This window comes from Pteropus vampyrus, unplaced genomic scaffold (assembly GCF_000151845.1).
Source record: "Pteropus vampyrus isolate Shadow unplaced genomic scaffold, Pvam_2.0 Scaffold167, whole genome shotgun sequence".
Lineage (NCBI taxonomy): Eukaryota > Metazoa > Chordata > Mammalia > Chiroptera > Pteropodidae > Pteropus > Pteropus vampyrus.
Genome location: NW_011888948.1, coordinates 3,015,954 through 3,042,936, shown reverse-complemented (window position 1 = coordinate 3,042,936; position 26,983 = coordinate 3,015,954). Strand labels below are relative to the sequence as shown.

The window sequence follows — 26,983 nt, the reverse complement described above, 5'->3', positions numbered from 1 at the left end:
GTTGAATATTTGTCTGAAAATTTAGTTTTCTATAGCAATCAAATAAGTTTTTGTTGAGTAATCCCCATCACTGATTCATTCAATAAGTATTTATTGAGAAGCTTTTAAGTATAAGCACTGTTTTAGTACTGGGAATACAGCTATGTGTATGAGAGGAAAATAGACAAAGGATTCCTGCACTTGTGAAACTTATATTATAATTGGGGAGATAGTAAACAAATAAGGAAAAAATATATTATATCAGATGGTAGTTCAGTGTTCTGGAGAAAAATAAGCAGGAAAGGATGAAATAGGGAACGAGGAATGTTTAAAATGTAAATGGTAATTAGGAGGAAGCCACTGAGAAGGTGATGTTTGAGCAGAGACCTAAAGGAGGTGAGGAAGTGAGCCATGTAGATATGAGGAGTCGGAGGAATATTTCTAAACTGGGAGCAGCCAGCACCAAAGCCCTGAGGCAGGAGCATGCCTTGCTTTGTTTTAGAAACCGAAGGATCAGATGGTTTTAGCTGAATGAGGGTGGGCAGTATGAAACTAGGTTAAAAGGTAATGTGGGGTGGGGCAGACTACAAGGTCCTCTAGGTCACTGCAAGGAATTTAGGTTTTATGCTAAGTACAAGAAAATCCCCAGGAAGGATTTCTTTCTCAGACTTTGCTTTTATGTTGATGTGGAGGTAAGAAATGTCCAAACCTGTAGAGAATTTTAATGAGTTTGAGCCAAACTGACAATTGCCAGGGAAGGAAAATCTCCATGGATTAAGAAAGTGCTCCAGAGAATAGAAGTTTTGCAGCTTATTTTCTATATTAAATCAAAAGAGGAAATGTAAGGAAGGTTACATGAGTCAATGGTGGTAGATTAAGGGGGTGGGAGAAAGCAAAGCCAGGAAATCCCTGAGACTGGATAAAATGTAAAACAGAGAGACACATACTTCTTTTACATTGTGGGTACAGGAGAGTTAATAATTGGCATTTACAGCACATAGAGATGGTATGCGGGGGGCAAGATACCCATGAGGAGTTCTGTGGTCTCCTGTGCTCTGGTGAGGTGGGCTATGCCCAGAAGTGTCTGGTAAAAAAGGGATTACTCTGACATTCCAAAGATATGTTATCTTATATGCAAAAAGACAGCAGATGGGCTCACTTAAGGTAAAGATTGACCTTTGTCAAGAAAACTACAGGCCCAGGATGTGACTACCCTCCATGACTTGCTTTTAGTTAGGAATTTTTATGTTCAGACCATCCTTATGTGGTTAATTTTGGTCTCTGAGTTTGTAAGGCCCGCCATGCAGGCCTCCCCTGAGCTCATCAGGTTTAGTATGTGGACCCTTTTTCATCCACATTGAGAATAGACTTTAGGAGTAAGACCAGAAGCCAGGGGTCGCTTAGGAGATTATTTTAATGGTAAGATGTCTTAGTGGCTTGAACCATTGTGGTGGAGGTACGGAGAAGTGGTTGGATCATGGATGTATTTTGAAGATAAAACTGATAGCATTTGCTAGACATTTACATGTAGTTTGAAAGGAGATGATTCTTATCAAGGATGAATCCAAGATTTTTTTTCTGGGCAAGTGGAATGGAGGAGTTGCCATTCACTAAGATGGGGAAGACTAGGGGAGAAGCAGGGAAGGGGTAGAATTTTAGAAGCCCAGCTGTAGACAAGTTAACGCTTAAGATGCATGTTAACTACCCAACCGGAGATGCTGGTTAAGCGTTTGGGTCTGTAAGTGTGGAGTTTGGGAGTTGTTGGCTGTAGGTGGTATTTCTACTGAACTGAATGAGATCACCAAGAAATGAGTACAGACAGGGAAGAGATAGACCCAAGGGCTGAGCCACAGCCTCTCTAGCACTCGGTGGTTTGGGGACTAGTAGACTCTTATGAAGAATTCTGAGAAGGAGCTATCAGTGGGGTAGGAAGAAAACCAGTAAGTATGTGGAGGCCGACGTTGGGGCAAGGACCTGACCTTGGGGCAAGGACAACTCCCTGGGCAGTAGGGGGGAAGGTACTATTGGAGGTGGTGATTGAGGTGTTTGCAAGTTCTTTTCTGATTGCTTCTGTTATTTCAGTGCAGCAGGGAGTAGGCTTGTCAGGCAGATTGAGGGAGAGGGAGGCAGAGTGGAGGTCTGAGGAGTGGCGAAGTGTGGGATCATGGGATGGTTGTCCAGGAGAGTGAAGAGGACTCGGCAGAGGTAGTTGGACTGCTAGTGGCACCACGGCCCTCTCTAGGTTAGTGGTCATGAATCAGCATGGCCAGCCAGCCTGGGCAAGTTTTGTCTCATCCTTGCTCAGCTACAGGGAAACAGATGTGGAGTCTTTTGGGGCATGGAGGTAACCAGTGTTGAAGTTGTGCCAGATGAGCACCAGATGAGAAGGTCGAAGGGGTGTGTACTTAACTGTGGAATCAAAACATTGGCTTTTACGTTTAATGATCTCAGCGTTTCTCTGTGTGGCCCTCTTCAATCTCTTGGTAATTTAGAGTCATTGTAATTTTTTTACTCTAGGTTGTTCAGCCAAGTGCAATTTTATTTAAGAGCACTCCCTCCAGTGAGCTGGCCCAAGTGTATGTCTGTCTCCTGTTAATATGCTAATGTAAAGTCATGCAGAGCTCACTGTTTCATTTGGAAGGTCACCGGTTCCTGGGGGTGTGAAGAGCAGCCGGGAGACCTCTAGGCCCACTGGCCCTTCCCCTGGCTAGTCTTCCAGGGTGACTCGGGCCTGCAGTACCCGCTTCCTCACACTGGCACCTAATGTTTGAACAATTTTTTTCATATTTTAATACTGTCCTCTACTGTTCTTCTCTCCTAACTTACAAATAAGCTACTGTGGGCAGAAAGTGTCTCTTGTATCTTCCTTTGTTCATAGCACTTAAATATTTGGCTCTCAAGCTGTAAATTACATTCATTTATTAATATTCTGTGCTGTTGCAAAGGATGGGCTGTTCACACTGCTCACGTTCTCTATGGGAACCTTGTGGGCCACTATTTCCCAGCATGCAGCTTAGTGTCAGGTTCTGTCGTCCTGCCCTGTCACAGGACCCTGGCTCCTCTGCCCGTGCTGGGAGCACTGGCCCAATGTTTTCTTCTGATAAGCCCCACCCAGTGTGCACCTCGAGCTGCCCTGAGCAGGTGATCTTTGTTGAGTGTTGAAATATTTGAACTAGTTGTCCCTCCTCCAAACAGGGTCCTTTGTCCTGGAGGCTCATGGAAACATGAGCTGCCCATCTGCTTTGGGCCCCAGCTTCTCAGGTGGCAACAGGGTTGTTTAGACACCAAAGGGATTTTTATTTTTATAAAGAGACTGGGAAGGTGGATAGGAGATAAACGAGATGAATTTTATTTTGGAAATGGCTGATAAAATTTGCACATGTGGGAGGCAAAGTAATTTAGTGGAATAATTTAGAGGAATATGTGAGACTAATGGAGTTTGCCCTTGCATGGTGATAAGGGGGACAAAAAGCACCTTGAAATTCTGGGTAGAAAGCACATTCTCTTCTCTCTGTAGTTTAGCTGAGCAAGTATTTATTTAACGTCTGATGTTTGTTCACCTGTTAGGTTTGTTGGCCGATAAGAAGTAAGAACCTTTTCTTCCAGGAGCTTGCCAGGTTTCATGATGTGGACTGCATGCTAGGCGTCAGCGCTAGTACGGCCTGAGCGGAGTGCAGCTGCCGTGGAGGGAGAAGACTTGTCCTCCAGTATCAGTGAAGGCTGCCAGCCCACGGCCTTGACCTTAGTGATAGTGGAATCCAGAGAAGGAAGCACTGGGATGGAGGAGCCTCCGAGGAGAAGCAGGATTTAAAGGATAAGGAGGATTAGATAGGGAGGGGCAGAAACCTAGGGGTCAGGTGTGAGGAAAGGGGAAGGTGACATTAGGAGGAGCTTGGACTCGATTCTCTAGCCTGGGAAAGTGGCTTCCGCCCTGGCTGTTTCCCAGGATTCTAGAACAGAGGAGAATCCCGTTTCCACCCTAGATGTGCTCCCTGCGCCTGCCCTGCCCATTCCTCCTCATCTCTGCCGAACTGGAAATGGCACTGTCATCCTCAAGTCCTCTCTTTGCTTCACCTACTGTGTTCACTTGATCGCTGCGCCTGGAGGACCACCTCATTTGTTTAATTCCACTCTACTATGACTGTTCTTTGCTTCTATAACACTATAATTCCCCTTCCTCTGAGTCTCCATGGTCTTGCCTGCCCAAGCTGTATTTCTAAATCACAAATATAGTCAGGTAAGTCCTCTGCTTAAAAATTCCTGATGATTCTCCACTGTCCATAGGACAAAGTCTAAACTTCATTTATAACCTGGCTCCAGCCTCTGATTCCTGATTGTGTTCTGAGTCTGAGTGACCATGTAGGAGAAGTAAAGTATTTTATAGTAAAGTATTTACATTTTCCATAGTTCACAGTGCTAACAGGATAGTCTACTCAAAAGCACTTGGAACTTATGGTGCAACGCACTTTCCTTATTAACCATGCATAGCTATGGCACAGGAGAAGCATTTCTATTTATATTGATCTCATATTGCCAAGGAAAAGTTGAAATATGGATAGTAACTCATATTTTTAAAGGCAGCAGGAAGATAAATGATACCTTTGCGGAGGATTGCCACCCCAAATGGCAAAGTTTTAAAAAAAGTCTGGTGCTTAAAGAGATAAGCCTCAGGTATCTGGAAAACCCACTCAAGGAAATGTGAGACGGTCAGCAGGCATCCATCCATGGATCCTGACAGATCCTATCAAGAAATAGCAAGGCCATGGGTGAGCAGTGAGAGTTAACAATGAGAAAGAAATCACAGCTACACCAGGCTTGTCTCTGCTGGCTGCCGTGTAGAGTTGGAGCCCAAGCCCTTGGCGCCAAACCTCTCTTTCTGGGTCAATGATTTGAATGGCGTTTCTTGGAAGTGGAGGCAGGCTCTTTTCTGACCCAGCACATGGAAGGTAGGAAGCCAGCCTGGACACATTCTGGAGTTGGCTGCCCTGAGGGTATTTCAGAAGTGGGAGCAAATATGGTCACATCCCCACACAGTAGAAGAATAGCGAAGAATCTCCAAGGGCCTGTGGTGAATGGACCGGTGATGAGGCTGCCTTCCCTCAGAGAGAACAGATTTCATGGTCAGGAGTTCTTGGGGGCAGCGATGGCAGTTTCAATGGGGAGAAAGGGTCATTGTAGATACCCCCTAAGGAGTCAGAGTCCTCAGTGCCTTGAGCAGAAGGGGATGCGCCTCACTGGGTGCACGCCTCTGTAACACACATGCGCCTGCAGTGGCACCTTGTTGGGGGTGGGTGTTGGGTAATGCAGAAGGACACACAGAGTGACTATCTTACTAACCCTCTCGATTCTGTCTGTAGTATGGACGCTCCACGCAAACTTGTCTCAGGAGGTGTTGCCAGGATTAGTGGCTAGTTGAGTTGTTCCTCCCATGGGGGACGAAGGCACCTCCTTCCCCTTGTCTGTGAGGGGGTGGGGGTGGGAAGGGAGGCAGTGCTGCTTACAGAGCAAGAGGCTGCTGGGATTACCGTGCTGTCTTGCGTGCACTCTTAATCCTCCTGTGGAACAGTGAGTAGCCCGAGAAGCCTGAATGGTGTGTTGTTAGTTCATGGCTGTTATACCACATATAAAACACGGATAAGCCTTGTTATCCAGTGAGTTTCTGCAGTCAGTTCTTACTGATCAAGCTGTTGGATCAAAGGAAAACAAAGCTGCAGGAAACATGGTGCTTTCTTGCACCTTTTTGAAAATGCAAGTCATGTTGTCTAGGAAATCCTTCTCCCCGCTAGTGCTCTGCACATCGCTAGCATTGGAACTATTGAAGAGGCAGCTGAAGTTATTTCAGGAAAGTGCCTGAAGTTTGGTAATAAAAAGTGGCGTTTCTCCCTTGCCTCTAGGCTGGGTTTCTGGGAGTGCACGTGGCCAAAAGGAAACCTTGCTCAGCTTTGGGAAATGATTCGCTTGGCTCTGGTACTTGCCTCCAGGTGTCCTGGCAGCCCTGAGTGAGGGCTTGTGCGGGCTGTGTGCAAAGATTCCCAGTGCTGAATGCAGTGTGATGAGTGAGAGGGTGCCAATTGGTTGGAAAGGTGTAGATAAACAAGAGCAAATATGTATACAGCGGTGTGCACTCTGAGCTCCCAGAGCTGCTGCCAGACTGAGGACTCGCAAGTTCGGCCACAGCCTCTCCTGGGCTGGCTCAGGAGCAGGGGGCAGCCTGCAGTACTGAGCACAGAAGGAGCCTTCCCTGCTCGCTGCTAGTTAAGAGGACACTTAAAGCATTTTTTCTAAGGTGACCTAGTCTAGCAAAGGTGAACTGCTTTAGTGGGGGTGAAGGTGTGACTGTAGACACAGCAATGGAGAAAGCTGGGGGTGAGATGCCCGCGAGCCCTAAGCAGTCCTTCCTGGCGACTCTGGGTGACTCACGGGTGACCCTGCTGTCTGTCTACAAGCGATGGTCCTTCAGGAGGAGCCCTGGGGCCAGTGACTCCACCAGACCAGCGCCTTTGGAGGAGGAAGGCTCTCTTCCATTAGAGGAGGGAGAATTTTCCCAGAAGGTTTTGAATGGAACACGGGAAATCAGTTCCAATCAGGTCAGTGCAATTGCAGAAGGGCTAAAAAGCCAAGAGGGGGTTTGGGTCTGGTTTCTAGATGGAGGTTTCTCCTTTGCCTTATATAGGAGGGGTCAGGGGTACAGGTCTGGGGTGGGAAGTAACAGTATGAATATAGCACTGAGCCGGGAGTTAAGGTGACTTCTCCAGAGATTAAGTCCATGGTGGATAATGTTGGGTTTATTGCTTCTTATTTTCAGGTTATTTTATAAGCCTTTGTAGAGAGAAATTTTTTTAAATGCAAATTAGACAAAAAAGGATCTTTCTCCTCTTTTTTAAAAAATCTGTACCTTATTCCACATATTTTGAAAATGTTGCTATAAAATGAAGCTGCTCTTCTTAAACATATGAAAGTTTGTTAACACAGAAGTCTGGTAAAGTTCAAAAATAAGGCAATGTAACATTTTGTGAAAATGATGCTTTTCAGTGGAAATTCTGGGTGGGACTGGTGGTCTGTAGGGCATCTTTTTCATTGAGATAAGTAACTGGAGAAAATAATACTAGTTAGATACAAAGGAAAGTTTTTATAAGTTCTTTGCCCTTTTAGGAGATATTTTTGTTTCTTTTAGTGTTAGTTATTTGTTTTAAAAGTCCCCAAAACTGAAGAAATTTTGTGAAGAGATTTTTGAGATGTACTGTACAAGAGATATGTATGTTGAAAGAGATTTATGATTGTACATTTATGAAGTTCACAGTTAGCTTTTACATTTTTAGCTGAGTATCTAAGATAGCAAAATAGTAAATATGTTTTTGAAAAATGCTTGAGAGGACTTCTTTAAACTGTTCAAACTTTTATTTACAAAACCCAGCCTAAGGTTGAGGTGTTTGAATGATTTTTAATGGCCAGCACTAATCTCACATGACCAGGCGAGTGGTCGGGAGCTGGCTGGGGTGGAGGCTGGGGCACCCGTGGTTGTGTTCTCTGCCATTGCCAGGCTGTGGGTCATGGCAGATGAGTCTTGGACTCCTTGACCTTCAGATTCCTCATTGCCAAGTGGAATAAGTCCTGCCTCATCGGATTGTGACAGCACTTTGTAGAGTATTGTATATACAGAGAATGGTGTAGCCAAAATCGTGACTTTCAGTAGAATTCCCACCTTGGAGAGGTGTTTGGTGCTCTATGAATGTCTAGTAGAACTATGTCAGCCAATTAATCTGTCTAAAGCTCTGTTATAAGAATAACACATGCTCATTATACAAAACAAATTTGAGATGAGGCAAGGGGAATATAGAAAAGTATAAAGAAAAAATTAAAGCCACCAAATGAATGCCCCAGCCATTTTCCTTCTACCAGTATGTTGTAATTTATTGTGAGGAGAGTTGCTAATTTATCGTGAATGGAATGTGTGTAGGTATATGTGAGTTTTGTGTATGTGTACATATATGTATTATTTTTACAAATATAGGATCAGGTCTTTTTTTTTTTTTACTTAATATTTTTTTACTTCATATTTTTACTTAATATTTTGTGGACAGTTATATACACAACTCTATATCAGCAGTTTTACTTGTAGTCTCACTTTTAAATTTAGGATTATTTTTAGAAAGAATTTAAGTTAATTATTCTGAAATGGAGGAAATTTGTAATGGCCGGTTTATGATGATAAAAGTAACTGTTGAGTACTTGTTCACTGTTAACAGTATATTGACTCAAAGTCTGTAATAAATCAAACTTTGGATCTATTTGAAAGCTAACTTATTTATACTTGGTATGTAGAAGAGAACTTCTATGTCACTTCATTTAATCACCATCCCCCTTTAACAGACAGAAAGCTGAGATGGAGAGGTTAATTTGTGGGAAGGATTTAATCCTAGGTCTGTCTGAGGACAAGCCCTTTGCTTTTCCATTGGGACATGGAACTATTATTTAATATACTGGGTGAGATAGAGTTTTGAAAATATCTGAATATTGGAGAGTTGCTAATTTATCGTGAATGTAAAGTTAGCTTGCAGGTGGTGATGCATCGTTTATAAAAGATGTGAGTAGCTGCTATGAATAAAACATTTCAAAATTGTGATTGTGGTTAATAGTTTTATGTACTTATATTTTACGTTGTTTATACAGTACAATTTAGTTTGAGATCATGGTGTTGAGCAAGTTGTAAGTTTCTTCTGTGTTTTTGACGGGCAGAGGGGGGAAAATGTCTTTTAAGGTAGGGGTCCCCAATCCCTGGTCTGTGGACTGGTACCGATTTGTGGCCTGTTAGGAACTGGGCCACATGTTGTGTATGGGAGGTGAGCCACAGGCGAGCGAGCAAAGTGAAGCTTCATCTATATTTGCAGCCGCTCCCCAGCGCTAGCATCACCACCTCAGCTCCACCTCAGATCATCAGGCATTAGAGTCTCATAGGAGCACCAGTCCTTGGTGCCAAAAAGGTTTGAGACCACTGTTTTAAGGCATAACTGGTAAAAACATGAAGTCTGGAGAGGGCATCCCTCCCTGCCCCTGTATATTAGCAGGCTCAGCAGGTTGGGCTAAGCCTGGTGAGGCTCCTAGACCATTACCCGCTCCCCCAGAGGAGCTATCTGTTGCAAGCAAGGAAGGCAGCTATCGGAGTAACACCTTGGGCATGTTTGTGTCTTTCCACAATGCTAGGTTTATTGAGTAGAACCTTCTTAGATAAACCAAGCAGATACTCATGCAGGCAAACACACAACATGCAGAGAAGGGGGAGTACAGAGGCTTATGTGACAGAGCGATAGCGTGAAAGCCCTCTGCGTTCTTGGAGTCTTGAAGTGGGCTGTGGAACTGGCGGCCTGGACATCCTTAGTCCCTCCAAGCCAGTGGCACAATGGGCAGGAAGTCTGTGTCTTCAGCTGTAGCATTACCTTCACAGTGTGTTCTGGTCAGGCTTAGTGCTTGGCTTATATAGCCCTCAGTGGGCAGAGTTCTTCAGTTATCAGTCCTGGCAGCTGTGTGGCTCTTTTCCACCATTGTGGCTGTGACATGGCTGTGATGTTTCTGTCATTTTGGGCTTCTTTGGTTTTGGACCTTCAGATCACACCCTAAGGGTGTTCCCATCATGTGACTTGGTTGTTTGCCAGTTGATATTACTGTCATGGCTCCCAATGGAGTCCATTTTGTAAAGTCCTAAAAGTCTTCATTCACTGTGTCTATGCACAGGCTAACCAAAGACTAGAATGTAGGGGCCTCAGTGCCTGGACTGGGTGTTCTGGCCCGGACTTCCTCAGATCTCCGGGTTGCTCCCTGCGCCATGGTCTCCTCTCAGACCCAGGACAATGGACTGAAAAGGAATGGGCTCTTGCATCTCAGAAACCCCCTTTGGGGTAGTGGAAGGGGTAGACGTTACTTGGCACTTGTTGCAGTTGAAGAGTGTAGAATTCTCCTTTTCTCCCAGAAACAGCTGTCCAAGACTTCATCGTGGCTCTACTGACTGCTTTGGCCAGCCTTGGTGGCTGTTTCATTTGTCTTTATAGTCGGTATTTTTTACAGTGTTATTAGTCCACAGTAATCAAGCTGTTGAATGAGTGAACAAATAAACGAGAAGTGGGTTTATATTCTTAGGTTTCAGACTTAACCATTTTAGAAAGCAAGATACAGAATTGTATGTTGGGTGAAGGGTTGTTAGGTAGGATTTTATTTTTACCCAGATGAAATCAAGATGATCTACTTGGTACAGATATATCCCTGCTAAAATAAAGGGAAAAAATTAGACATAGTGGGATAATCTAGTCTCTTAAAGAAGTCACTACCTATTGTCATGGAATCAGCAGCAGCAGCAGCACTATAATATTTTTTGCCTTTCTAGAGAACTCATCATTGTATTTCTTTAATTTAGTTTTCTCTAAAATTAGTACCTGCTGGATATAAACATCAACAACAGAATATAGAAGTAAGGATTTGTTTCCCCTCTAGACAAATGTAGTATACCGTATACTCAGTCAGTTCTGCACCTTTTTTCCCCTTTAATCTGTTATGGATGTCTTTCTGGGCCAATGCGGGTAATTCAGATTTGTTTTAAATCACTACGTAAAATTCACATTTGTTTTAAATCACTACATAAAATTCACCTTTGTTTTAAACCACTACATAAAATTCACCTTTGTTTTAAACCACTACATAAAATTCACATTTGTTTTAAACCACTACATAAAATTGGGTGTATACTTTACATAGCCAGTTCTCTATTGAAGAATATTTATATAGTTCCCAGGTCTGCACTATCCAAAGGTGACAATGAATATTCTCATGTAATTTTATATATGATGAAATTCCCAGAAGTGGAATTACTGGGACAAAGGCAATGGGCATTTAATGTTTTGATAGGTACTGCTTAATTGCTCTCCAAAAAGATCATATAAATTTATTTTTCTACAGTGGTTGCGAATTATTTTTCTCTACACTTTTGCTTAATGTATCATCAGACTTTAAAATTTTGCCAACCTATTGGGTGAAAAGTGATATCTTACATTTGTATTTTATTATTTTTCCTTCTCACTCCCCATCCCCCTGCCGCCCTGCCTGCCAGTATTACTGAGACAATTGACAGCATAACGATTTGACTTACATATATTGTGAAATGACTACCATAGTAAGTTTGGTGAACATCCATTATCTTATAGATAAAAAGAGAAAAAAAATGTTTTTTTCCCTAGTGATGAAGACTCTTAGGATTTATTCTTTTAACAACTTTCCTATATACCATGTAATAGTGTTAACTACAGTCACCATATTGTCCATCACATCCCTAGCACTTATTTATCTTATAACTGGAAGTTTGTACCTTTTGACCACCTTCATCCACTTCCCCCTCCCTGTACCCTCTGCCTCTGGTAACTACAAATCTCATCTCTTTTTCTACGAGTTTAGTTTTTTCTTTCTTCTTTTGTTTTAGATTCCACATATAAGTGAGCTTATATGATATTTGTCTTTCTCTTTCCAACTAATTTCACTTAGCATAATGCTCTCAAGGTCCATCTGTGTTGTTACAAGTGGCTGAAGAATGTGTGTGTGTGTGTGTGTGTGTGTGTGTGTGTAACACATTTTCTTTATCCATTCATCCATTGATGGAAACAACACAGGTTGTTTCCAGGTTTCAGCTATTGTAAATAATGCTGTAATGAACACGGAGGTGCAACTATCTGTTCAACATAGAGTTTTCATTTACTTCAGATAAATACCCAGAATTGGGAGTGCCGGGTCATACCGTAGTCCTATTTTCAGTTTTCTGAGGAAACTCCATGCCGTTCTGCATAGTGGCTGTGCTAATTTACAATCCCATCAGTAGTGCACAGGGCTTCCCTTTTCTCCACATCCTCACTAGCGTTCATGTTATCTCTTGTCTTTTTGATAATAGCCATTCTAACAGATAGGTATAAGATGAAATCTCATTGAGGTTTCGATTTGCATTTCCTTGATAATCAGTGGTGTTGAGCATCTTTAACATGTACCTGTTGGCCATTTGTATGTCTTTGGTAGAATGTCTATTCAATTCCTCTGCCCATTTTTTAATTGATTATTTACCTTTTTTCTTGCTATTGAGTTGTTTGAAATTTTTATATATTTTAGATATTAACCCTTTATCAGATTTACGGTTTGTAAATATTTTCCCATTTGTAAGTTGTCTTCATTTTGTTGATTGTTTCTTTAGCTGTGCAGAAGCTTTTCAGTGTGATGTAGTCCACTTGTTTATTTTTTATTTTGTTGATTGTGCTTTAGGTGTCACATCTACAAAAAAATCATTGCCAAGATCCATGTAAGGGAGCTTTTGTCCTATGTTTTTCCTTCTATGGTTTTATAGTTTCCAACCTTACATTTAAGTCTTTAAATCAGTAGAATTAATTTTTGTGAGTGTTGCAAGATTGGGGTCTAGTTTCATTCTTTTACATGTGAATATCCAGTTTCCCTAGTACTATTTATTGAAGAGACTGTCTTTTCTTCACTAAGTATTCTTGGCTCCCTTGTCAAATATTAATTGATCATATTTTATTATTATTTTAAAAAGGTTTATCAACCACTTACATTTCTTTTTCTGAGGATTAATTTAAGTAGCAACTTCTTATGTATTATATAATAGCATAAATTATAAACATTAGGTTTATACCTAAGTCTTTCAAAGGAATAACATTTGTTTTATGTATAGCCGGTCATACCTGTAATCCTAGGCAGAAACCACTACTTTCATTAGCCACAATGGTATAGATTTTTGTGTGATAAAATACTAACTGCATTATTTCATTGATCCTGACAACCATAATCAATTTATCAGTAATAATAATAAATAACAAAAATGATCCCAAGTTTATTGGCTTCTGTCATATAATAAACGTACCTGAATTAACTTAGTCTTGTTTGTGTGACTTTTCTTTTAACCAGTGGTAATATTGCACGTATCTAAGGTAAAGTCTTTTCAATCATGATCTTAATCATTTCTGGGAAATGACATAAAGGAATTATGACCTTATGGTTCTTACTTAAACTATTTCATTCAGATATATAAAAAATATATTCCAAGTTGCTTGATAGTGACAAGCTTGTTATTTAAAATTTCTTTGTTTGGAGAGCCTTGAAATATAGTGTTATCAGAGAAGATTCTGAAGCAGAAAAAAATGCTGTTGATTGATAAAAGTCTGACGGAATAATTGTTATAATACATATATGTTAAAAGCAACAGAATTCTCTAAAACTGTTGTTATGATACATATATGTTAAAAGCAACAGAATTCTCTAAAACTGTTATAATACATATATGTTAAAAGCAACAGAATTCTCTAAAACTGTTGATAAAACTGTGAGGAATGAGATTGGGAATGGGTTTTCTGAAGCAACATTGTGAAGTGCTTCTTGGAGAAGTCTTATAGTCTGTGAATTTCTAAATTTTATTTTTATTTTATGTAGAAAACAACATATGTATGTATTGAGGTTTGTTAATTTTGTTATTAATTTTATTCACTTTTTCTCCTGGGCAAATAATGGGTTTACTGCATCCAGTTTTTCAGTATGGGTAAATATTTTTTCTTGCTGTGGTCAAGAGAAGGAAATAGGCCATAAATGGTCATTGGTGTGGAATTTTTCAGAAAGTGCACAGTCAGCACCAGGGCTGGGGGCAGTCCTGGAGGGAAGAGATCAGGTTGCTGCACACACAGCCCAGGCACCTAGTCCGCCCTCATTAATGTTTGAATTAATGCCTGAGTTTTGGTTAGTTTGTTATTTTAGTAGATAAAATTTAAATAATTATCATTAGAAACTCTTTTTTGGACCTTTGTGAAACAATGTTAAAGGATAGTTTGAAGGAGGTAAAGTGAGGGTTGGGGGAATTTATACTCTAGTTTTAATGGTTAGTTTTCCTCATCAGTAAAATGGTGGAAAATAAGATCCCTGCCTACCTCACTGGGCCGTTTTTGAAGATCAGATGAGGTCATGTTTGTCTTCGTAGTCGTTCATTCATTTGCAAACATTTATGATGTTATATTTAAAAAATAAAAATTTTTATTAAAATATAGCTAACATACAACATTGCATTAGTTTCAGGTGTACACCATAGTTTTTCAACATTTATACACGTAAAGAAGTGATCACCGTGATAAGTCCAGCAACCAGCTGACACCGTACAACGCCGTCACAGTACTGTTGACCGTTTTCCACACACTTCACACTACATCCCCATGACTTATTTGTTTTATACCTGGTAGTTTGAAACTTTTTATTTCCCCTCACCCCTCCTTTTGATTTTTTAATTACAGTTGACATTCACTATTATTTTATATTAGTTTCAAGTGTACAGCACAGTAGTTAGGCATTTATATAACTTATGAAATGATCCCCCCAATAAATCTTACGCCCATCTGGCACTATAGACAGTTATCACCATATTATTGACTAAGGACCCTGTGCTTTACTTCATATTCCCATGACTATTTTGTAACTATCAATTTGTACTTCTTAATTCCTCACGTTTTTCACCTGCTCCCAAACTCTCTCCCATCTGGCAGCCATCAGCTTGTTCTCTGCATCTGTGAGTCTGTTTCTGTTTTGTTTGTTTATTTTGTTCTTTAGATTTCCATATGTGAGATCATATGGTATTTGTCTTTCTCTTACTTATTTCACTTAGCTTAATACCTTCCAGATCTATCCATGTTGTCACACGTGGTAAGATTTTATTCTTTTTTTATGGCTGAGTAATAGTCCATTGTATATATGTACCACAATTTCTTTATCCAGTTTATTTGTGGGCACCTAGGTTGCTTCCATATCTTGGCTCTTGTAAATAATGCTTAAATGAACATAGAGGTGTATATATCTTTTTGAATTAGTGTTTTGAATTTCTTCAGATAAATATCCAGAAGTAGAATTGCTAGGTCATATGGTAGTTCTATTATTAATTTTTTGAGGAACTTCCATACTGTTTTTCCATAGTGACTGCACCAATTTGCAATCCCATCAACAGTGCAGGAGGGTTCCCATTTCTCCACATTCTCTCCAACACTTGTTGTTTATTGATTTATTAATGATGGACATTCTGACGGGTGTGAGGTGATATCTTGATGTTAGACTTGTAAGTCCCTTTAGCTTTCAGGCCTCCCTGCAAAGCTGTAGGTAGCACCTTATTATTACCCCATTTTATACGTAAGAAAACTGAGGCTCAAATTCGCTCAGACAAGGCTGGAATTTATACCCAAGACTATCAGAAATACTCTGAAAAAATTCACAAGTAGGAAAGATGTATTTAAACAAACATATGTGAAAAGGTTCTTTAGCGTATAAAGCCAAGTATATCATCAGTTCATCATTGTTGTTGCTTATGTTAGTATGGTTTAACAAAATATTTTCTTCCTTAGATAAACTGAAAAACCACATTTGTTTTCTGGTATGAAAGTAATACTTTTAAAAAAATTTTTTTAAATTGGAAAATATATACAGATAATAAAAAAAATCAGAATTTTATAACTCACCCCTAGATAACCTCAATTTTACATATTAATACATAAGTGTCTACTCCTGTAAGTCTGTTTACATCTGTACACATATGTACAATACCTATGGGTTTAACGTGAGACGTTGATTCTTCCTCATTGGGGTTTTAGAAACACCCATTTTCCCTGGTGTGGTTTGGGTGGGATCTTTTCAAGGTCTCTTCTGACCCTCCCTCCCCTGTGAATCTCTGACATCCTGAGAATTCTCAGATAAGGATAGAGCCAGGCAGTGACTCAATCACAATATATTTGGGAGGATGTACAAGGTGCCTGAACCATTGCCACCTCTGCTTGTGCCCTGCCTCCTCTCTTAAGTGTGGTTGCCTTGAGTATATTTGGAATTAGGCGTGTTGAAGAAAGCAAAGCAAGTGCCGATATTCTGCTGTAGTTTTTCTGAAGTGCCACAGACAGCTAGAGGTGACGGATACTAAAGGATGAAGGCAAGTCTCGGATTCAGGCAGCCAGGCTCAATGGTCCTGGCTGCACCCTTGCCTCCCTAGTGCTTTCACTCTGTAATACGCTACGTCACTATTTTTTGCGTTTCCTTCATTTTGCTTTTCTGTGTTGCAGTCTCTTCCCATAATTAACATAGCTAAAAAGAAAAAGTAACCTTAAAAGTTGTTTTTAAAAAAAATAGAGCCTGTTAGACTTTTGAGCTGGATTTAAATCCCAGTTCTGTTATTTAAATTGACTTGTGGCCTTGATAAAATTCTGAGTCTGTTTCAACAGTAAAATGGTGATAATACCTACACATAGAATTATCCTGAGTATTAGGGATATGAAATACTATCCTCATAAAATAACACTGAGAATCATTAACATCTTGCTATTGCTGGTTCGTGTACATATGAAAATATCAGGACTTTTTTGTATTTTGAATTTGGTGAACAGTTCAGGAGTATAGAGTTGTATGGGGTGGAGGTTATATACTGGAAGGGTTGTATACATGCATAACGTTTTTGGCTTATAAGTTGTTAAGGGTGTTTGTTACACACCAAAATGAAAGAAATCTCGAAGAGAGGGTATCTTGTTTAAGAGAAGATATCTTGTTTGGTGTTACACACCAAAATGAAAGAAATCTCGAAGAGAAGGTATCTTGTTCCGGGTGTAATGGAAGTGGCTAGTGGTCCTTACATTGTACACGTGGTAGTAGTGTTCTTTGATTTGTGATCAGTCATTTTCTACAAGGCATGCCATTTTTGGGCTTTTCAATTCAGTCTGTCTTTGAAACCTTTATCAAAATATGCCACCCCATTTCCGGTATCTTCATACCAGGTTGATCTATCTGAAGGTTTCATTTTCCTTTCCTGGTTCCATCTTGGTAAGTCAACAGTTTATAGTCTATTACCTGTCTTTTTTTATTATTATTATTAAAATCTTGGCACTTTCAGCAAATTCCATGTGACCTGGGTGCCTAGAGAGGTGGCAAAACATTGAAATTCATTTTGGATTCCCCCATGTGAAATCCCCTCCTCCGCTTGTGTTTCTAGTCCCTTCTTTCTAATCCTGATTCCTGTCTTACGAATAGGTTATTAAAAATCCAAAAGCTAGCAAAAGTTCTTCCCCAGCATGGTGTTGGGCCTGCTGGAGAAGTCCCAGATGTTTGTCCTCAAGGAGTATATAAATTAGTGGGGTTTAGACAACACTAGGCCTTCCGCAAGGTTTTCCTTTGACACACCTAGGCCCACTCTCCAGTGTCCGTGATCGCTTGATGAGTCCTTAAAACCAAACTTGTTTATCTGACCTCATTAGATGAGAGGTTTTTTTTCCCACCAAAGATTGTCTTAATTGAAGAATGGAATTAAAAATGCACGTGTACGTGCACGCACACGTACACACCTCATATGTGTACACTTAAAAACTATCCAAACACGTGGCAGCTGTTATGAGATTGCTTGTAAACCAGCAGGTACTCTGGTGTTATTTGCAAAGCTTTGTCCTCCATAACTGCTTGTCCTTAGAAACCTGCCTGTCTGGAAGGAGGGCCTCTGAGTATTGTTTTCTGCAAACAAATAGCTTCCAACACTTCTGCAAACCTTTTGGCAGGAGCATAGAATCAGTAATCCAGGGATTAAGACCCAGCATTGTGGTTTGTGGATTGGTGAGTTGTAGCTAGACTTAGGACCAAGAACAATAAGTTGGGTAGTGCATCATTAGAGATTTATTTTTCCAATAGACTGTGCGATTGAGAGTTATGTCATAATAAGGAGGCAATTTCTGCTTCCTAAGATACTGTATTGAAGTGGATGTCCTTGGATAGCCTTAGTTTTTCCTTCATCTTCTTCAGTTACATATTGAATTAATACCAATTACAATCAAATCACTGCTGTGGATCTCTTTTATGCTTGTGTTATTTTATTTTTATTTTAAAAATTATTTATTTTTTAGAATTCAGTAACACATATATTGTATGATAAGTTGTACAGTGAAAAGTAACTCTTCCTTTTTACTCCTGTACCCCGGCCACCTGATCCTTTCAGCTGCCCCTTTTGGTGGCTTTCCCAATGAACACTTTCCTGTATTTAAGTCTTTATATGATTCCCTCTTGTATTGACTGAGCTTGTCCATGTGACTGGCTTTGGCCAATGGTGAACTAGCTAGTAAGTGTGATGCAGGGACAGGCTTGATAAAGTACTTGCACATTGGGACCAATGCTCTGGGAATGCTCACTGTTGTGATACTTCCTCTTAGAACACAGAAACTACCCATTGTGAGGTACCCAACCTAGCCCATGGAGAAGCTATATGGGAGAGATCTGGGGTCCCTGCCAATAGCTTCCAGCCTTGTCAACTTGCCAGCCATGTGATAAATGAGCTTTCATGGAAGTGGAACCTCCAGCCCCATTCAGGCCATTCCAGATGATGCTATGTGGGGCAGAGAGGAGCTTTCCCTGCCAAGACCTGTCCAAATTGAAAAACTGTGAGCATTAGCTACTAAATTATATGGTTTGTCATATAGCAACAGATAACTGAAACACTATATTTTGAGTCTTGCTTTTTCCACTGAATGATATATTAGATATCACTTTATTTCAGTATTTACAGAGTTGCCTCATTCTTTTTTAAGAACTGGATAGTATTCCATTGTATGGCTGTGCAATAATTTATTTAATTATCCTTTTATTGTTGTATATTTATGTTGTTTCCAGTCCTTTATTGCATGCTTGCTTCCTTTTGCACACGAACATATACATTATTGGCTAAGTTCTTAGATATAGAGTTGCTGGGTCAAAGAGTACATGAATTTGTAATTTTAATAGGTATTGCCAAGTTGCCCTCCAGAGAAGTGATATTCCCACCAGCTCTGGGGATCTAGTTGATGGATGCCAATCTGAATGGTGAAAATTGAGTCACAGTGCAATTGGAATGTTATTACATTTCTCCTTTAATATTTTTTTCCCCATATCGAAAAGCCATTTGCATTTTCTTTTTGATGAACTCCGTTTTTTTTTTTTCTGTTGGATTGTTGGCCTTTTTCTTCTTCAAAGGAGCTTTTTATATATTAAAGAAATTAGCTCTTAGTTTGCTTAATGTGAAGCAAATCTTTTTTTCTCCTCAGTTTCTTATTTATTTGCCTTGATTTGAGCAACTTTTTCTTAATTATGATTAATTTTGATAGCTGTCTTTTATAACTGCTGGATTTTCTTATTTTCATTTTGTCATATTTAGTCTTTTCTCAGTCCTTGATCATAATAGATATTGTCCTATGTTTTCTTCTAGTATTTTTATTATTTTGCTTTTTGTATCTCTTTCCTAAATCTATCTAAAAAGCCTTTTGGTGTAGAGGTTACACATTTATGTTTTTCCAGATAGATTTGTGAGGTGGCTAACCTGTGGTCCATTAATATTGTTATGCCATATCTTTCTTATATATTACATTTCATACCATAGATAATTTCAGTTTATTTATTGAATTCATCAAACTCTTTTGAATAGCTATCCCATAAATTACTTAATTATTCCCTTTTTTCTATACTATCTCAGGAAATGCTATAGTGCATATTTTTAAAAATCTTTATCATTATTAACCTCAGACTAGTTTATGATTTCCTTTGTGGATATACAACTAAATATTTCTGGTCTGTTTTAAAAGTTATTTAAACTTTCATCTTGTTAAGCTACTCAAAAGCCAGAGTTGGAAAGGTAAGCATTTTATGCATGGGGATATGAAGGTCAATCCATGTAATTTAGATTCATCTGAAGGTAAATTAGGATTGTTTAGGCATAGTGAGTGACATGCTTTTTTATCATGTACCATATGTAAAGGCTTATTCCTAAATTTCTAAAACATGTTATGGTCCCATTATAAAAACTATATCTAATTAAGGGAGTGCTAAGGTTGGGACCCTATGAAAAGAAAATTGTGTCATGTTTATAGAATGGCTGAGGCCACATCATTGTGAGAAGAAATCAGGAAATTACACTTTTACTGTGGTTCATTAAGAAAATGGGTTCATTTAATTTGGTGACACACTTGTAATTTTATGTAACGACTGTAGCTGTCCTGAACACTCAGGAAGACAGTGACACTCAGCAGAGGCAAAACTGAGCAGTTCCTTGTTAAACTTAGCTTCCTGTTCTTCCAGCTTTTCCCTTTCTTGCCCTCGTGGCCCAGGTCATGTCTGCTGGCTTAGGGAGCTTACCTCCATACCTTTTTTCACAGGCCTGTCGTCTGACCCCGTGGGGCCTGGGAGGCCTACATTTGGAACATGTGCCCTATGGTTGTTAAGGATAGTTAACCTAAGAGATTGAGATGGACACCCCTAAAAAGAGATACAGAATTAAGGTTTTACCTAATCTTTGTATTTGCATTACAGCAGGACCCCTAAAGTTTGAGCTGAAAGGACCAAGTTTGGGGGGTGGGGAGGAGATTCAGATATCAGCCAGTGGTGGGAGAGGCTCTCTCGGGACACTCGTGGGCTGCTGTGCCTCTGTCATAGGCCTGCTATACTTGTTCTGTGCTTATAAACTGTGTCATGCTCTCCTCGTTTCCTACAGAGACCTCTACGTCTCCTAGGTAAGAAAAACATTTCACTAAGGTGGGCAAGGTGACGTGTAGGTTCAGAATCACAGAATGTCAGAGCTGGAAGGAACCCACCTGAACCCTTTCATTTGATAAATACAGTTGACCCTCGAACGACACGGGCAAGTGAGCCTGCCTGGTTCAAACTCATGTTGTTCAAGGGTCAGCTGTTTAGATCCGAGGTTGGGAATCTGTGGATGTGGAGGGCTGAGTGTAGTTAAGTTTTTATGGCGTTAAAGATCTACACAGATTTTCGGCTGTGTAGGAGTCGGTGTCCTTAACCCTCGAGTTGTTCAAGGGTCAACTGTCGTGTCCTTATCGCTTCCTTTCTCTGCATTTTATACTCTTAGCATGTTTTGACACCAGCGGCATTGTCGTCCATTTCCTCAGTTCCAGATAAGCTGGTATATCTTAGAAAAAATTGAGTTTTAAGAATAAAAAAATTCTTTCCTTTTTTTTTTTTTAGATCCTATCTAAACTTTCTTTGCCTGCTCGTGGATGGGAGCCAGCAATGAAGCAGAGTTTCGCCTTCGACAACGTTGGCTACGAAGGTGGTCTGGATGGCGCGTGTCCTTCACAGGCGACCACTGGCACCATCAGCATTTTGGGCATGACGTGCCAGTCATGTGTGAGGTCCATCGAGGGCAGGCTTTCAAGTCTGAAAGGCATCGTGAGCATCAAGGTTTCCCTGGAACAAGGCAGCGCAACTGTGAGATACGTGCCGTCGGTCCTGAGCCTGCCACAGGTGTGCTATCAAATTGAGGACATGGGCTTCGAAGCCAGCATCACAGAAGGAAAGGCTGCCTCCTGGCCTTCAAGGTCCTCACCTGTCCCGGAGGCCGTGGTCAAACTCCGAGTGGAGGGCATGACCTGCCAGTCTTGCGTCAGCTCCATAGAAGGCAAGATTAGGAAACTGCAAGGAGTGGTGAGAGTCAGAGTCTCCCTCAGCAACCAAGAGGCAGTCATCACTTATCAGCCGTATCTTATTCAACCCCAAGACCTCAGGGACCATGTAAACGACATGGGGTTTGAAGCTGTTATCAAGAACAAAGTGGCTCCTGTCAGCCTGGGACCGATAGATATTGGGCGGTTACAGGGCACCAACCCAAAGACACCTTCAACTTGTGCTAACCAGAATGCCAATAACTCTCAGACTGTGATGCACCAAGAGAGCCATGTGGTCACCCTGCAACTGAGAGTAGATGGGATGCACTGCAAGTCTTGTGTTCGGAATATTGAAGAAAATATCGGCCAACTTTCAGGGGTTCAAAATATTCAAGTGTCCTTGGAGGAGAGAACCGCCCAAGTTCAGTATGACCTTTCTCGTGTCTCCCCAGGGGCTCTGCAGAGGGCCATTGAGGCTCTTCCACCAGGGAATTTTAAAGTTTCCCTTCCTGACAGGGCAGAAGGAAGTGGGACAGATAACAGGTCTTCCACATGTCACTCCCCCACCCCTGCCCAGGAGACCCAGGGGCAAGGCGCCTGCTGTACCGTGGTGCTTGCCATTGCTGGCGTGACCTGTGCATCCTGTGTCCAGTCCATCGAAGGCCTGATCTCCCAAAGGGAAGGAGTGCAGCGAATATCAGTCTCTCTGGCCGAAGGGACTGGAACGATTCTCTATGATCCCTCTATAATTAACCCAGAAGAACTCCAAGCTGCTCTAGAAGATATGGGATTTGAGGCTTCGGTCGTTTCTGGTATGTTGTTGATACGTTCGATGAGCTCCCTGGAGTTGTCTCCTTTCTCTTAGTGTCTTACGGCATAGTACCTGCGTGCTTGGGCAGGTGAGCCACACCTGCTGCCTCACTTGTTGACCTTGGTAACAGGATTCTGCAACTTTCCCCCATGTGTTATGTTTGTCAGGTAGAGGAAATAGAATTTCTAACTGTTTAGATTTTGCCTTTCATGTAGCTGGGACTGAATTGCTAAGGTCCTTGGATTCTTGGCTTCTTTCTAAAGAGAACTCTGATTCTGTGTGAGTGTGTGTGTGTTTTAAAAGAGTGTCCTAGGAACATCAGGCCCTTCTCTGTCCAAAGGAACCATCATCACTTTCTCTGAAGATTTCTCTGCTAAATGAAATAAAATCATAAAACAGCGGAACCTTAGTCTCACTGCCCAGAACCCATACTCTTGAAAGTGGGAATTAAGTAAAGGATTTAATGATGATTTCCTTTGCCCCCCCGCCCCCCCCCACCCCGCCACCCCGATGATCATGAGAAGGGAGGTGGAGGTGACAGGCTTCACAAAACAAAGTGTCCACATACCTTGATGTCACCTCACCAGACAGTGTCCAGGCTAGTCACCATCCATGCTTCTCCTCCTGTCATCGACTGTTCACCTGCGATTTTCTTTCCCTTCCCTTACATGGGAGCCCAGCTAATGCAGCATCATTTCTACCGTGCACCAGGACTGTCAGTCGTAGGCTGCTGAGCGCCACAGCATCTCTCCTGAGAGCTTGTGTTGTAGAGAGACGAGGACTGAGGAGGAGGAAACCAGTGCTGCGAGACAAGCCCATGTGAGCCCAGGCGAGGAGCACCTGAGCCAAGCTCGGGGACTTAGGAAAGGCTTCTCTGGGAGGGTGACTGGGAGTGAACTGGTGAAGGGCAGTGGACTGGGGAGAGGTGTGTGGGGAGTGACCAGGACGTAGGAGGCCCAGGAAGCAGCCTGGGCAGTGCCCTGAAGGCCTGAAAGGCAGCACAGTGTGCTGGGGAAGCTGCAGAGAGCAGAGTGGCCTTAGTGTTGGGGGCTTAGAGAGGGTGATGAGGCAGGTGGGACGGTGGCTGGGCCATGTCGAATGGGGTCTGCATGTCAAGCTGAGTCTGGACTTTGTTGTGAAGGCAAGGGGAATCACCAGTGTATTTTGATCAGAAGAAACACAGGTCAGATTATATTTTAAGAGACCAGTCAGTGTCAGGGTGCAGTGTGGATTGAGGCAGTGAGTCCACGTAGTAGGCTGAGTGAGAAATGCTGTGGGCTGGAGAGCAAGAGATGCATTTGAAAGACACTCAGGAGGGTCAGATCCACCAAGCTTGGTGTCCAGTTAAAGGTGTGTATGATGGGGGCGGGCCGGGGAGTAGGGGGAGAGCCTGGGATGAGCCCCAGCTGAGGTAGATGCTGGAGGTTGGCTGGGTTTGAGTCCTGAATTCTGAGGGGGAATGGGGCTGGAAATGCAGATTTGAGTGGTGAGAGCCAGAGGAGATGACAGAAAACCTGAGAAGAGTGAGTGTGAGAAGGGAAGGGGCAGAGGAGGAATGTGATGGCTCTGGCTTAGAGGGGAGGGGTGCCTGGAGGAGGAGGATCTTGCACAAGTGACACTAAAAGATGGAGTTTTGGAAATAAAGTAAGAGAGGTAGCAAAGGCTGTGGGCAGGAGCTGCTTCTGGGCAGGAGGGAGCCCCACCTACAAGGTGGTGAGGAAGAGCAGACCTCCCGTAGCTTAGGCGGGGTGGGGTGGAGGGGTGTTAGATAGGGAGGGCTGGTTGACAGAGAGGCTGAAGATAAGAAGGGCTTGTGGGACAGTTTGTGAAGGCCAACTTTGTGGGTGGTAATGTTTTAACTGTTTAGATCGCAAGATACAGGCCCTGTAAGTCAGTGCTGACGCAGGGGGACTAGGATATGGACAGATTCCTCAGCCTCTGGATGGAGCTCCCTGCTGGCGGGAAGTGGCTGGCCAGTCACTAAGGAGCTCGTGAGCAAAGCCCCCTGGCTGCACTAGGAGCCAACTGGACCTGAATTTCCCACATCCACTGATGGCCACCAAGATAAAGCTTGTCACCTTGGAAAGTTTGTTCTGCTGTGATGCTTTCTCGCACACACACACACCTTAAAGGGAGTGGGTAAGCCATGTGGAATGACTTGGCCCTGCTTTGTATTCGTCTTTGTACTAAGTTTTAGGAAGGAGGACTTTGTGTGTGTGTGTGTGTGTGTGTGTGTGTGTGTGTGTGTTTTAGTGAAAATTAATAAGGAAAATGCAATAGAACAGTAAATCCTATACTCAAAAGGTAAGAAATGTAGCATGGAGTCATTATCTGTTATATTGAGTTATTGACAGTAAAAAGAAATTTGCATTGAACTGCATAATCCAGAATAATTGGATTAGACTAAACCTTAAAGAAAAAAAGTGATTTTTATTGGCCAGAATTATGAGAATTATATTTCCCAAGAGGTATTTAGGGTATCAGATTTAGCAAATAAAAATATAGGACGCCTGATTAAATTTGAATTTCAGAAAATAACAACTAATGTTTTAGTATAAGTATGTCCTAAATATTGCATAGGACATACTTATACTAAAACATTATTTATTATTTATCTGAAATTCAAATTTAGCTGGATGTTCTGTATTTTACCTGGCAATCTTAATTTAGGATAAACCATAAGTTTGCTAGTCACTACCCTTTATAGACACCTAAATGTTAAAAAGGCATTTGTATTTGATTATTCTTTCTGGATTGACTAGGAACTCTTTGAGGACAGTCTTCAAACCATGCCATTTGTTTCTCTGACTCAGTAGCACTCAGCACGCAGTAGGTATTTGTGAAGGAAATGAAAGAGGAAATAATGAGCTGTGACCAGCCAGGGTCCCAGGGTAGCTCAAAGGAGGGCTTAATCCAGGGAACTATTTACAGAGATTTTAGAGAGCTGGAAAACCAAACAGAATGGGAAGGAAACCCAAGAGAATAATAATAGCAGAAGCTATCACCTTCCCCACCTCCCCCTTCCCCCACAGGAGTGCCTGAGGGAAGAGGGCCTAGGGCTGAGGCCGGCTGCTGGCAACTGGCACCAAGGGCTCCCAGTAGACAGGTGGGAAACACTCATTTTCCCCATTCTGTCCTATTGTTTTCCACTTTTTACCTCACATATACCAAATTCAATCAGAAACCAGTTGATAGGGGAGCCTGGGAAAGTGGTTTGCAGGGATCAGACCCCTCGATAATGGAGCAGGGTGAGGGGAGGGAGTAGTCGCAGCACATAGGCAAGTGACAGGCATTGAATTTCAGTCAGCTTATTTGACAGCTAAAAATACATTTAGACCTGGTTTTTATCCAGAATGCAGCTCTGCATTTGTTCACTGGTTTGCATGGTATTTTTTTGAATGAATGAATAAATGGATGAATGGATATATGAATATAGTGAGAGGAAAAGCCATTTGTCATGTATAACACATTCTTCTCACCGTTGTAAATGGGTAATGTTGCTTTCAGGGCATTGTGGTCTTATCCCAGCACGTGCTGAGGGTCTTCTGGGTCCCAGGCACAGTGCTGGCTGCTGTGAGGTGCTCAGAAGCAGCCTAGCACCTGCCTGTATGTGGTTCATACTTTATCTATGTAGCAGAGACCCATCATCCAGGGCAGGTTTAGAGTAAGGTGTAGGTAAAGTGCCCTTGGGATTCAGAAGATAAGGAGAAAACCCAGCATCTGGCTGTGGGGCTCCCAAAGACTTGATGGTGGCTGGAGGATTACCGTTGGAGCAGGGCGTGGATAGGATTTCCACAGGCACACCAGGCGGGCGGAGGAGACTAAGCACAGCCACGGGCAGGAGTCCTCCAGGTACATCTTGGGGGTAGTCTGGCTTGGATGCGTGGAGCTGGGTATAAGTGATGGGAGATGAGGGTGGACAGGTCAGCACCATGGTCCAAGCCACCATTGTGTCTCTCCCGGTTCCTGGAGAGGCTCTGAATTGGTGTCTCTGCTTGCTGATTTTCAGCCTTGCAGTGTGTCTCCCGCTCAGCATTCACTAAGACCTTGTTCCTTTGCTGACAATCCAAAACCCTCCCCTCTCATATTGTAAGAGGAAGAGTTCTTATGGTGGGGCCCTCCCTTGAGCCCTCAGCTATGACCTTTCTGACCCCTTCGGATTCCTCATATCAGGCTTGTTCTCACCTCAGGGTCTTGTACTTGCTGTCCTCTCTATGTGGAATTCTCTTCCCCCAGAGTCCACATGGTACACTTCATTTGATATATGGTCTTCTAGATGTTTCCCAAAGCATATATAATTTATATTTAGAAATATGTAGGTTTGTATTACACATAGTTCGGTAATCTCTTTTTACCTCTGCAGTTCATCATAAACATCCTTATAAGTCTCTTCTTATGTCTGTAACACCACGTTCAATGGCTGCATAGCATTCCATCATATGGGCATACTATAACTTAGTCAATCAGTTTTCTATTGGACTGTTCCCATCTCTTGTGTGCAGGCAGTTGTAAATAATACGTGGCATCTTTGAGGCTAAATCTTTGCATATATGTGTATTTCCTTATGATAAAGATCTGAAAGAATAAATGCTGAATCACAGGGCATAAACATTATTTCATTCCATCACAAATATTTATTGTGCCTCTACTAAGAATCAAGCAGTTAGAAGTATTGTTTTTAATAATGCGTATTGTCAAGTAGACTTTCATAAAGCCTTATCAATTTTTGTGCCCACCTGTAATGTTA

General features: G+C 41.7%; 1 protein-coding gene across 8 annotated transcripts in view; it reads left to right on the top strand.

The window, feature by feature from the left end:
• Positions 1 to 26,983, top strand: part of ATP7B (ATPase copper transporting beta) — an 80,162-nt gene that overhangs the window by 13,948 nt on the left and 39,231 nt on the right. For 2 of the 8 annotated variants that reach the window (XM_023536712.1, XM_023536711.1), the window contains exons 1-2: positions 6,301 to 6,566; positions 21,007 to 22,237. In XM_023536712.1, the coding sequence (XP_023392480.1) occupies positions 6,330 to 6,566; positions 21,007 to 22,237 (1,468 nt within the window). In that variant the 5' untranslated portion in view covers positions 6,301 to 6,329. Of the gene's footprint in view, positions 1 to 1,380; positions 1,399 to 6,292; positions 6,567 to 21,006; positions 22,238 to 26,983 lie in introns of those variants that run through there. The other 6 variants (XM_023536713.1, XM_023536714.1, XM_023536710.1 and 3 more) reach the window with 5 other exon arrangements.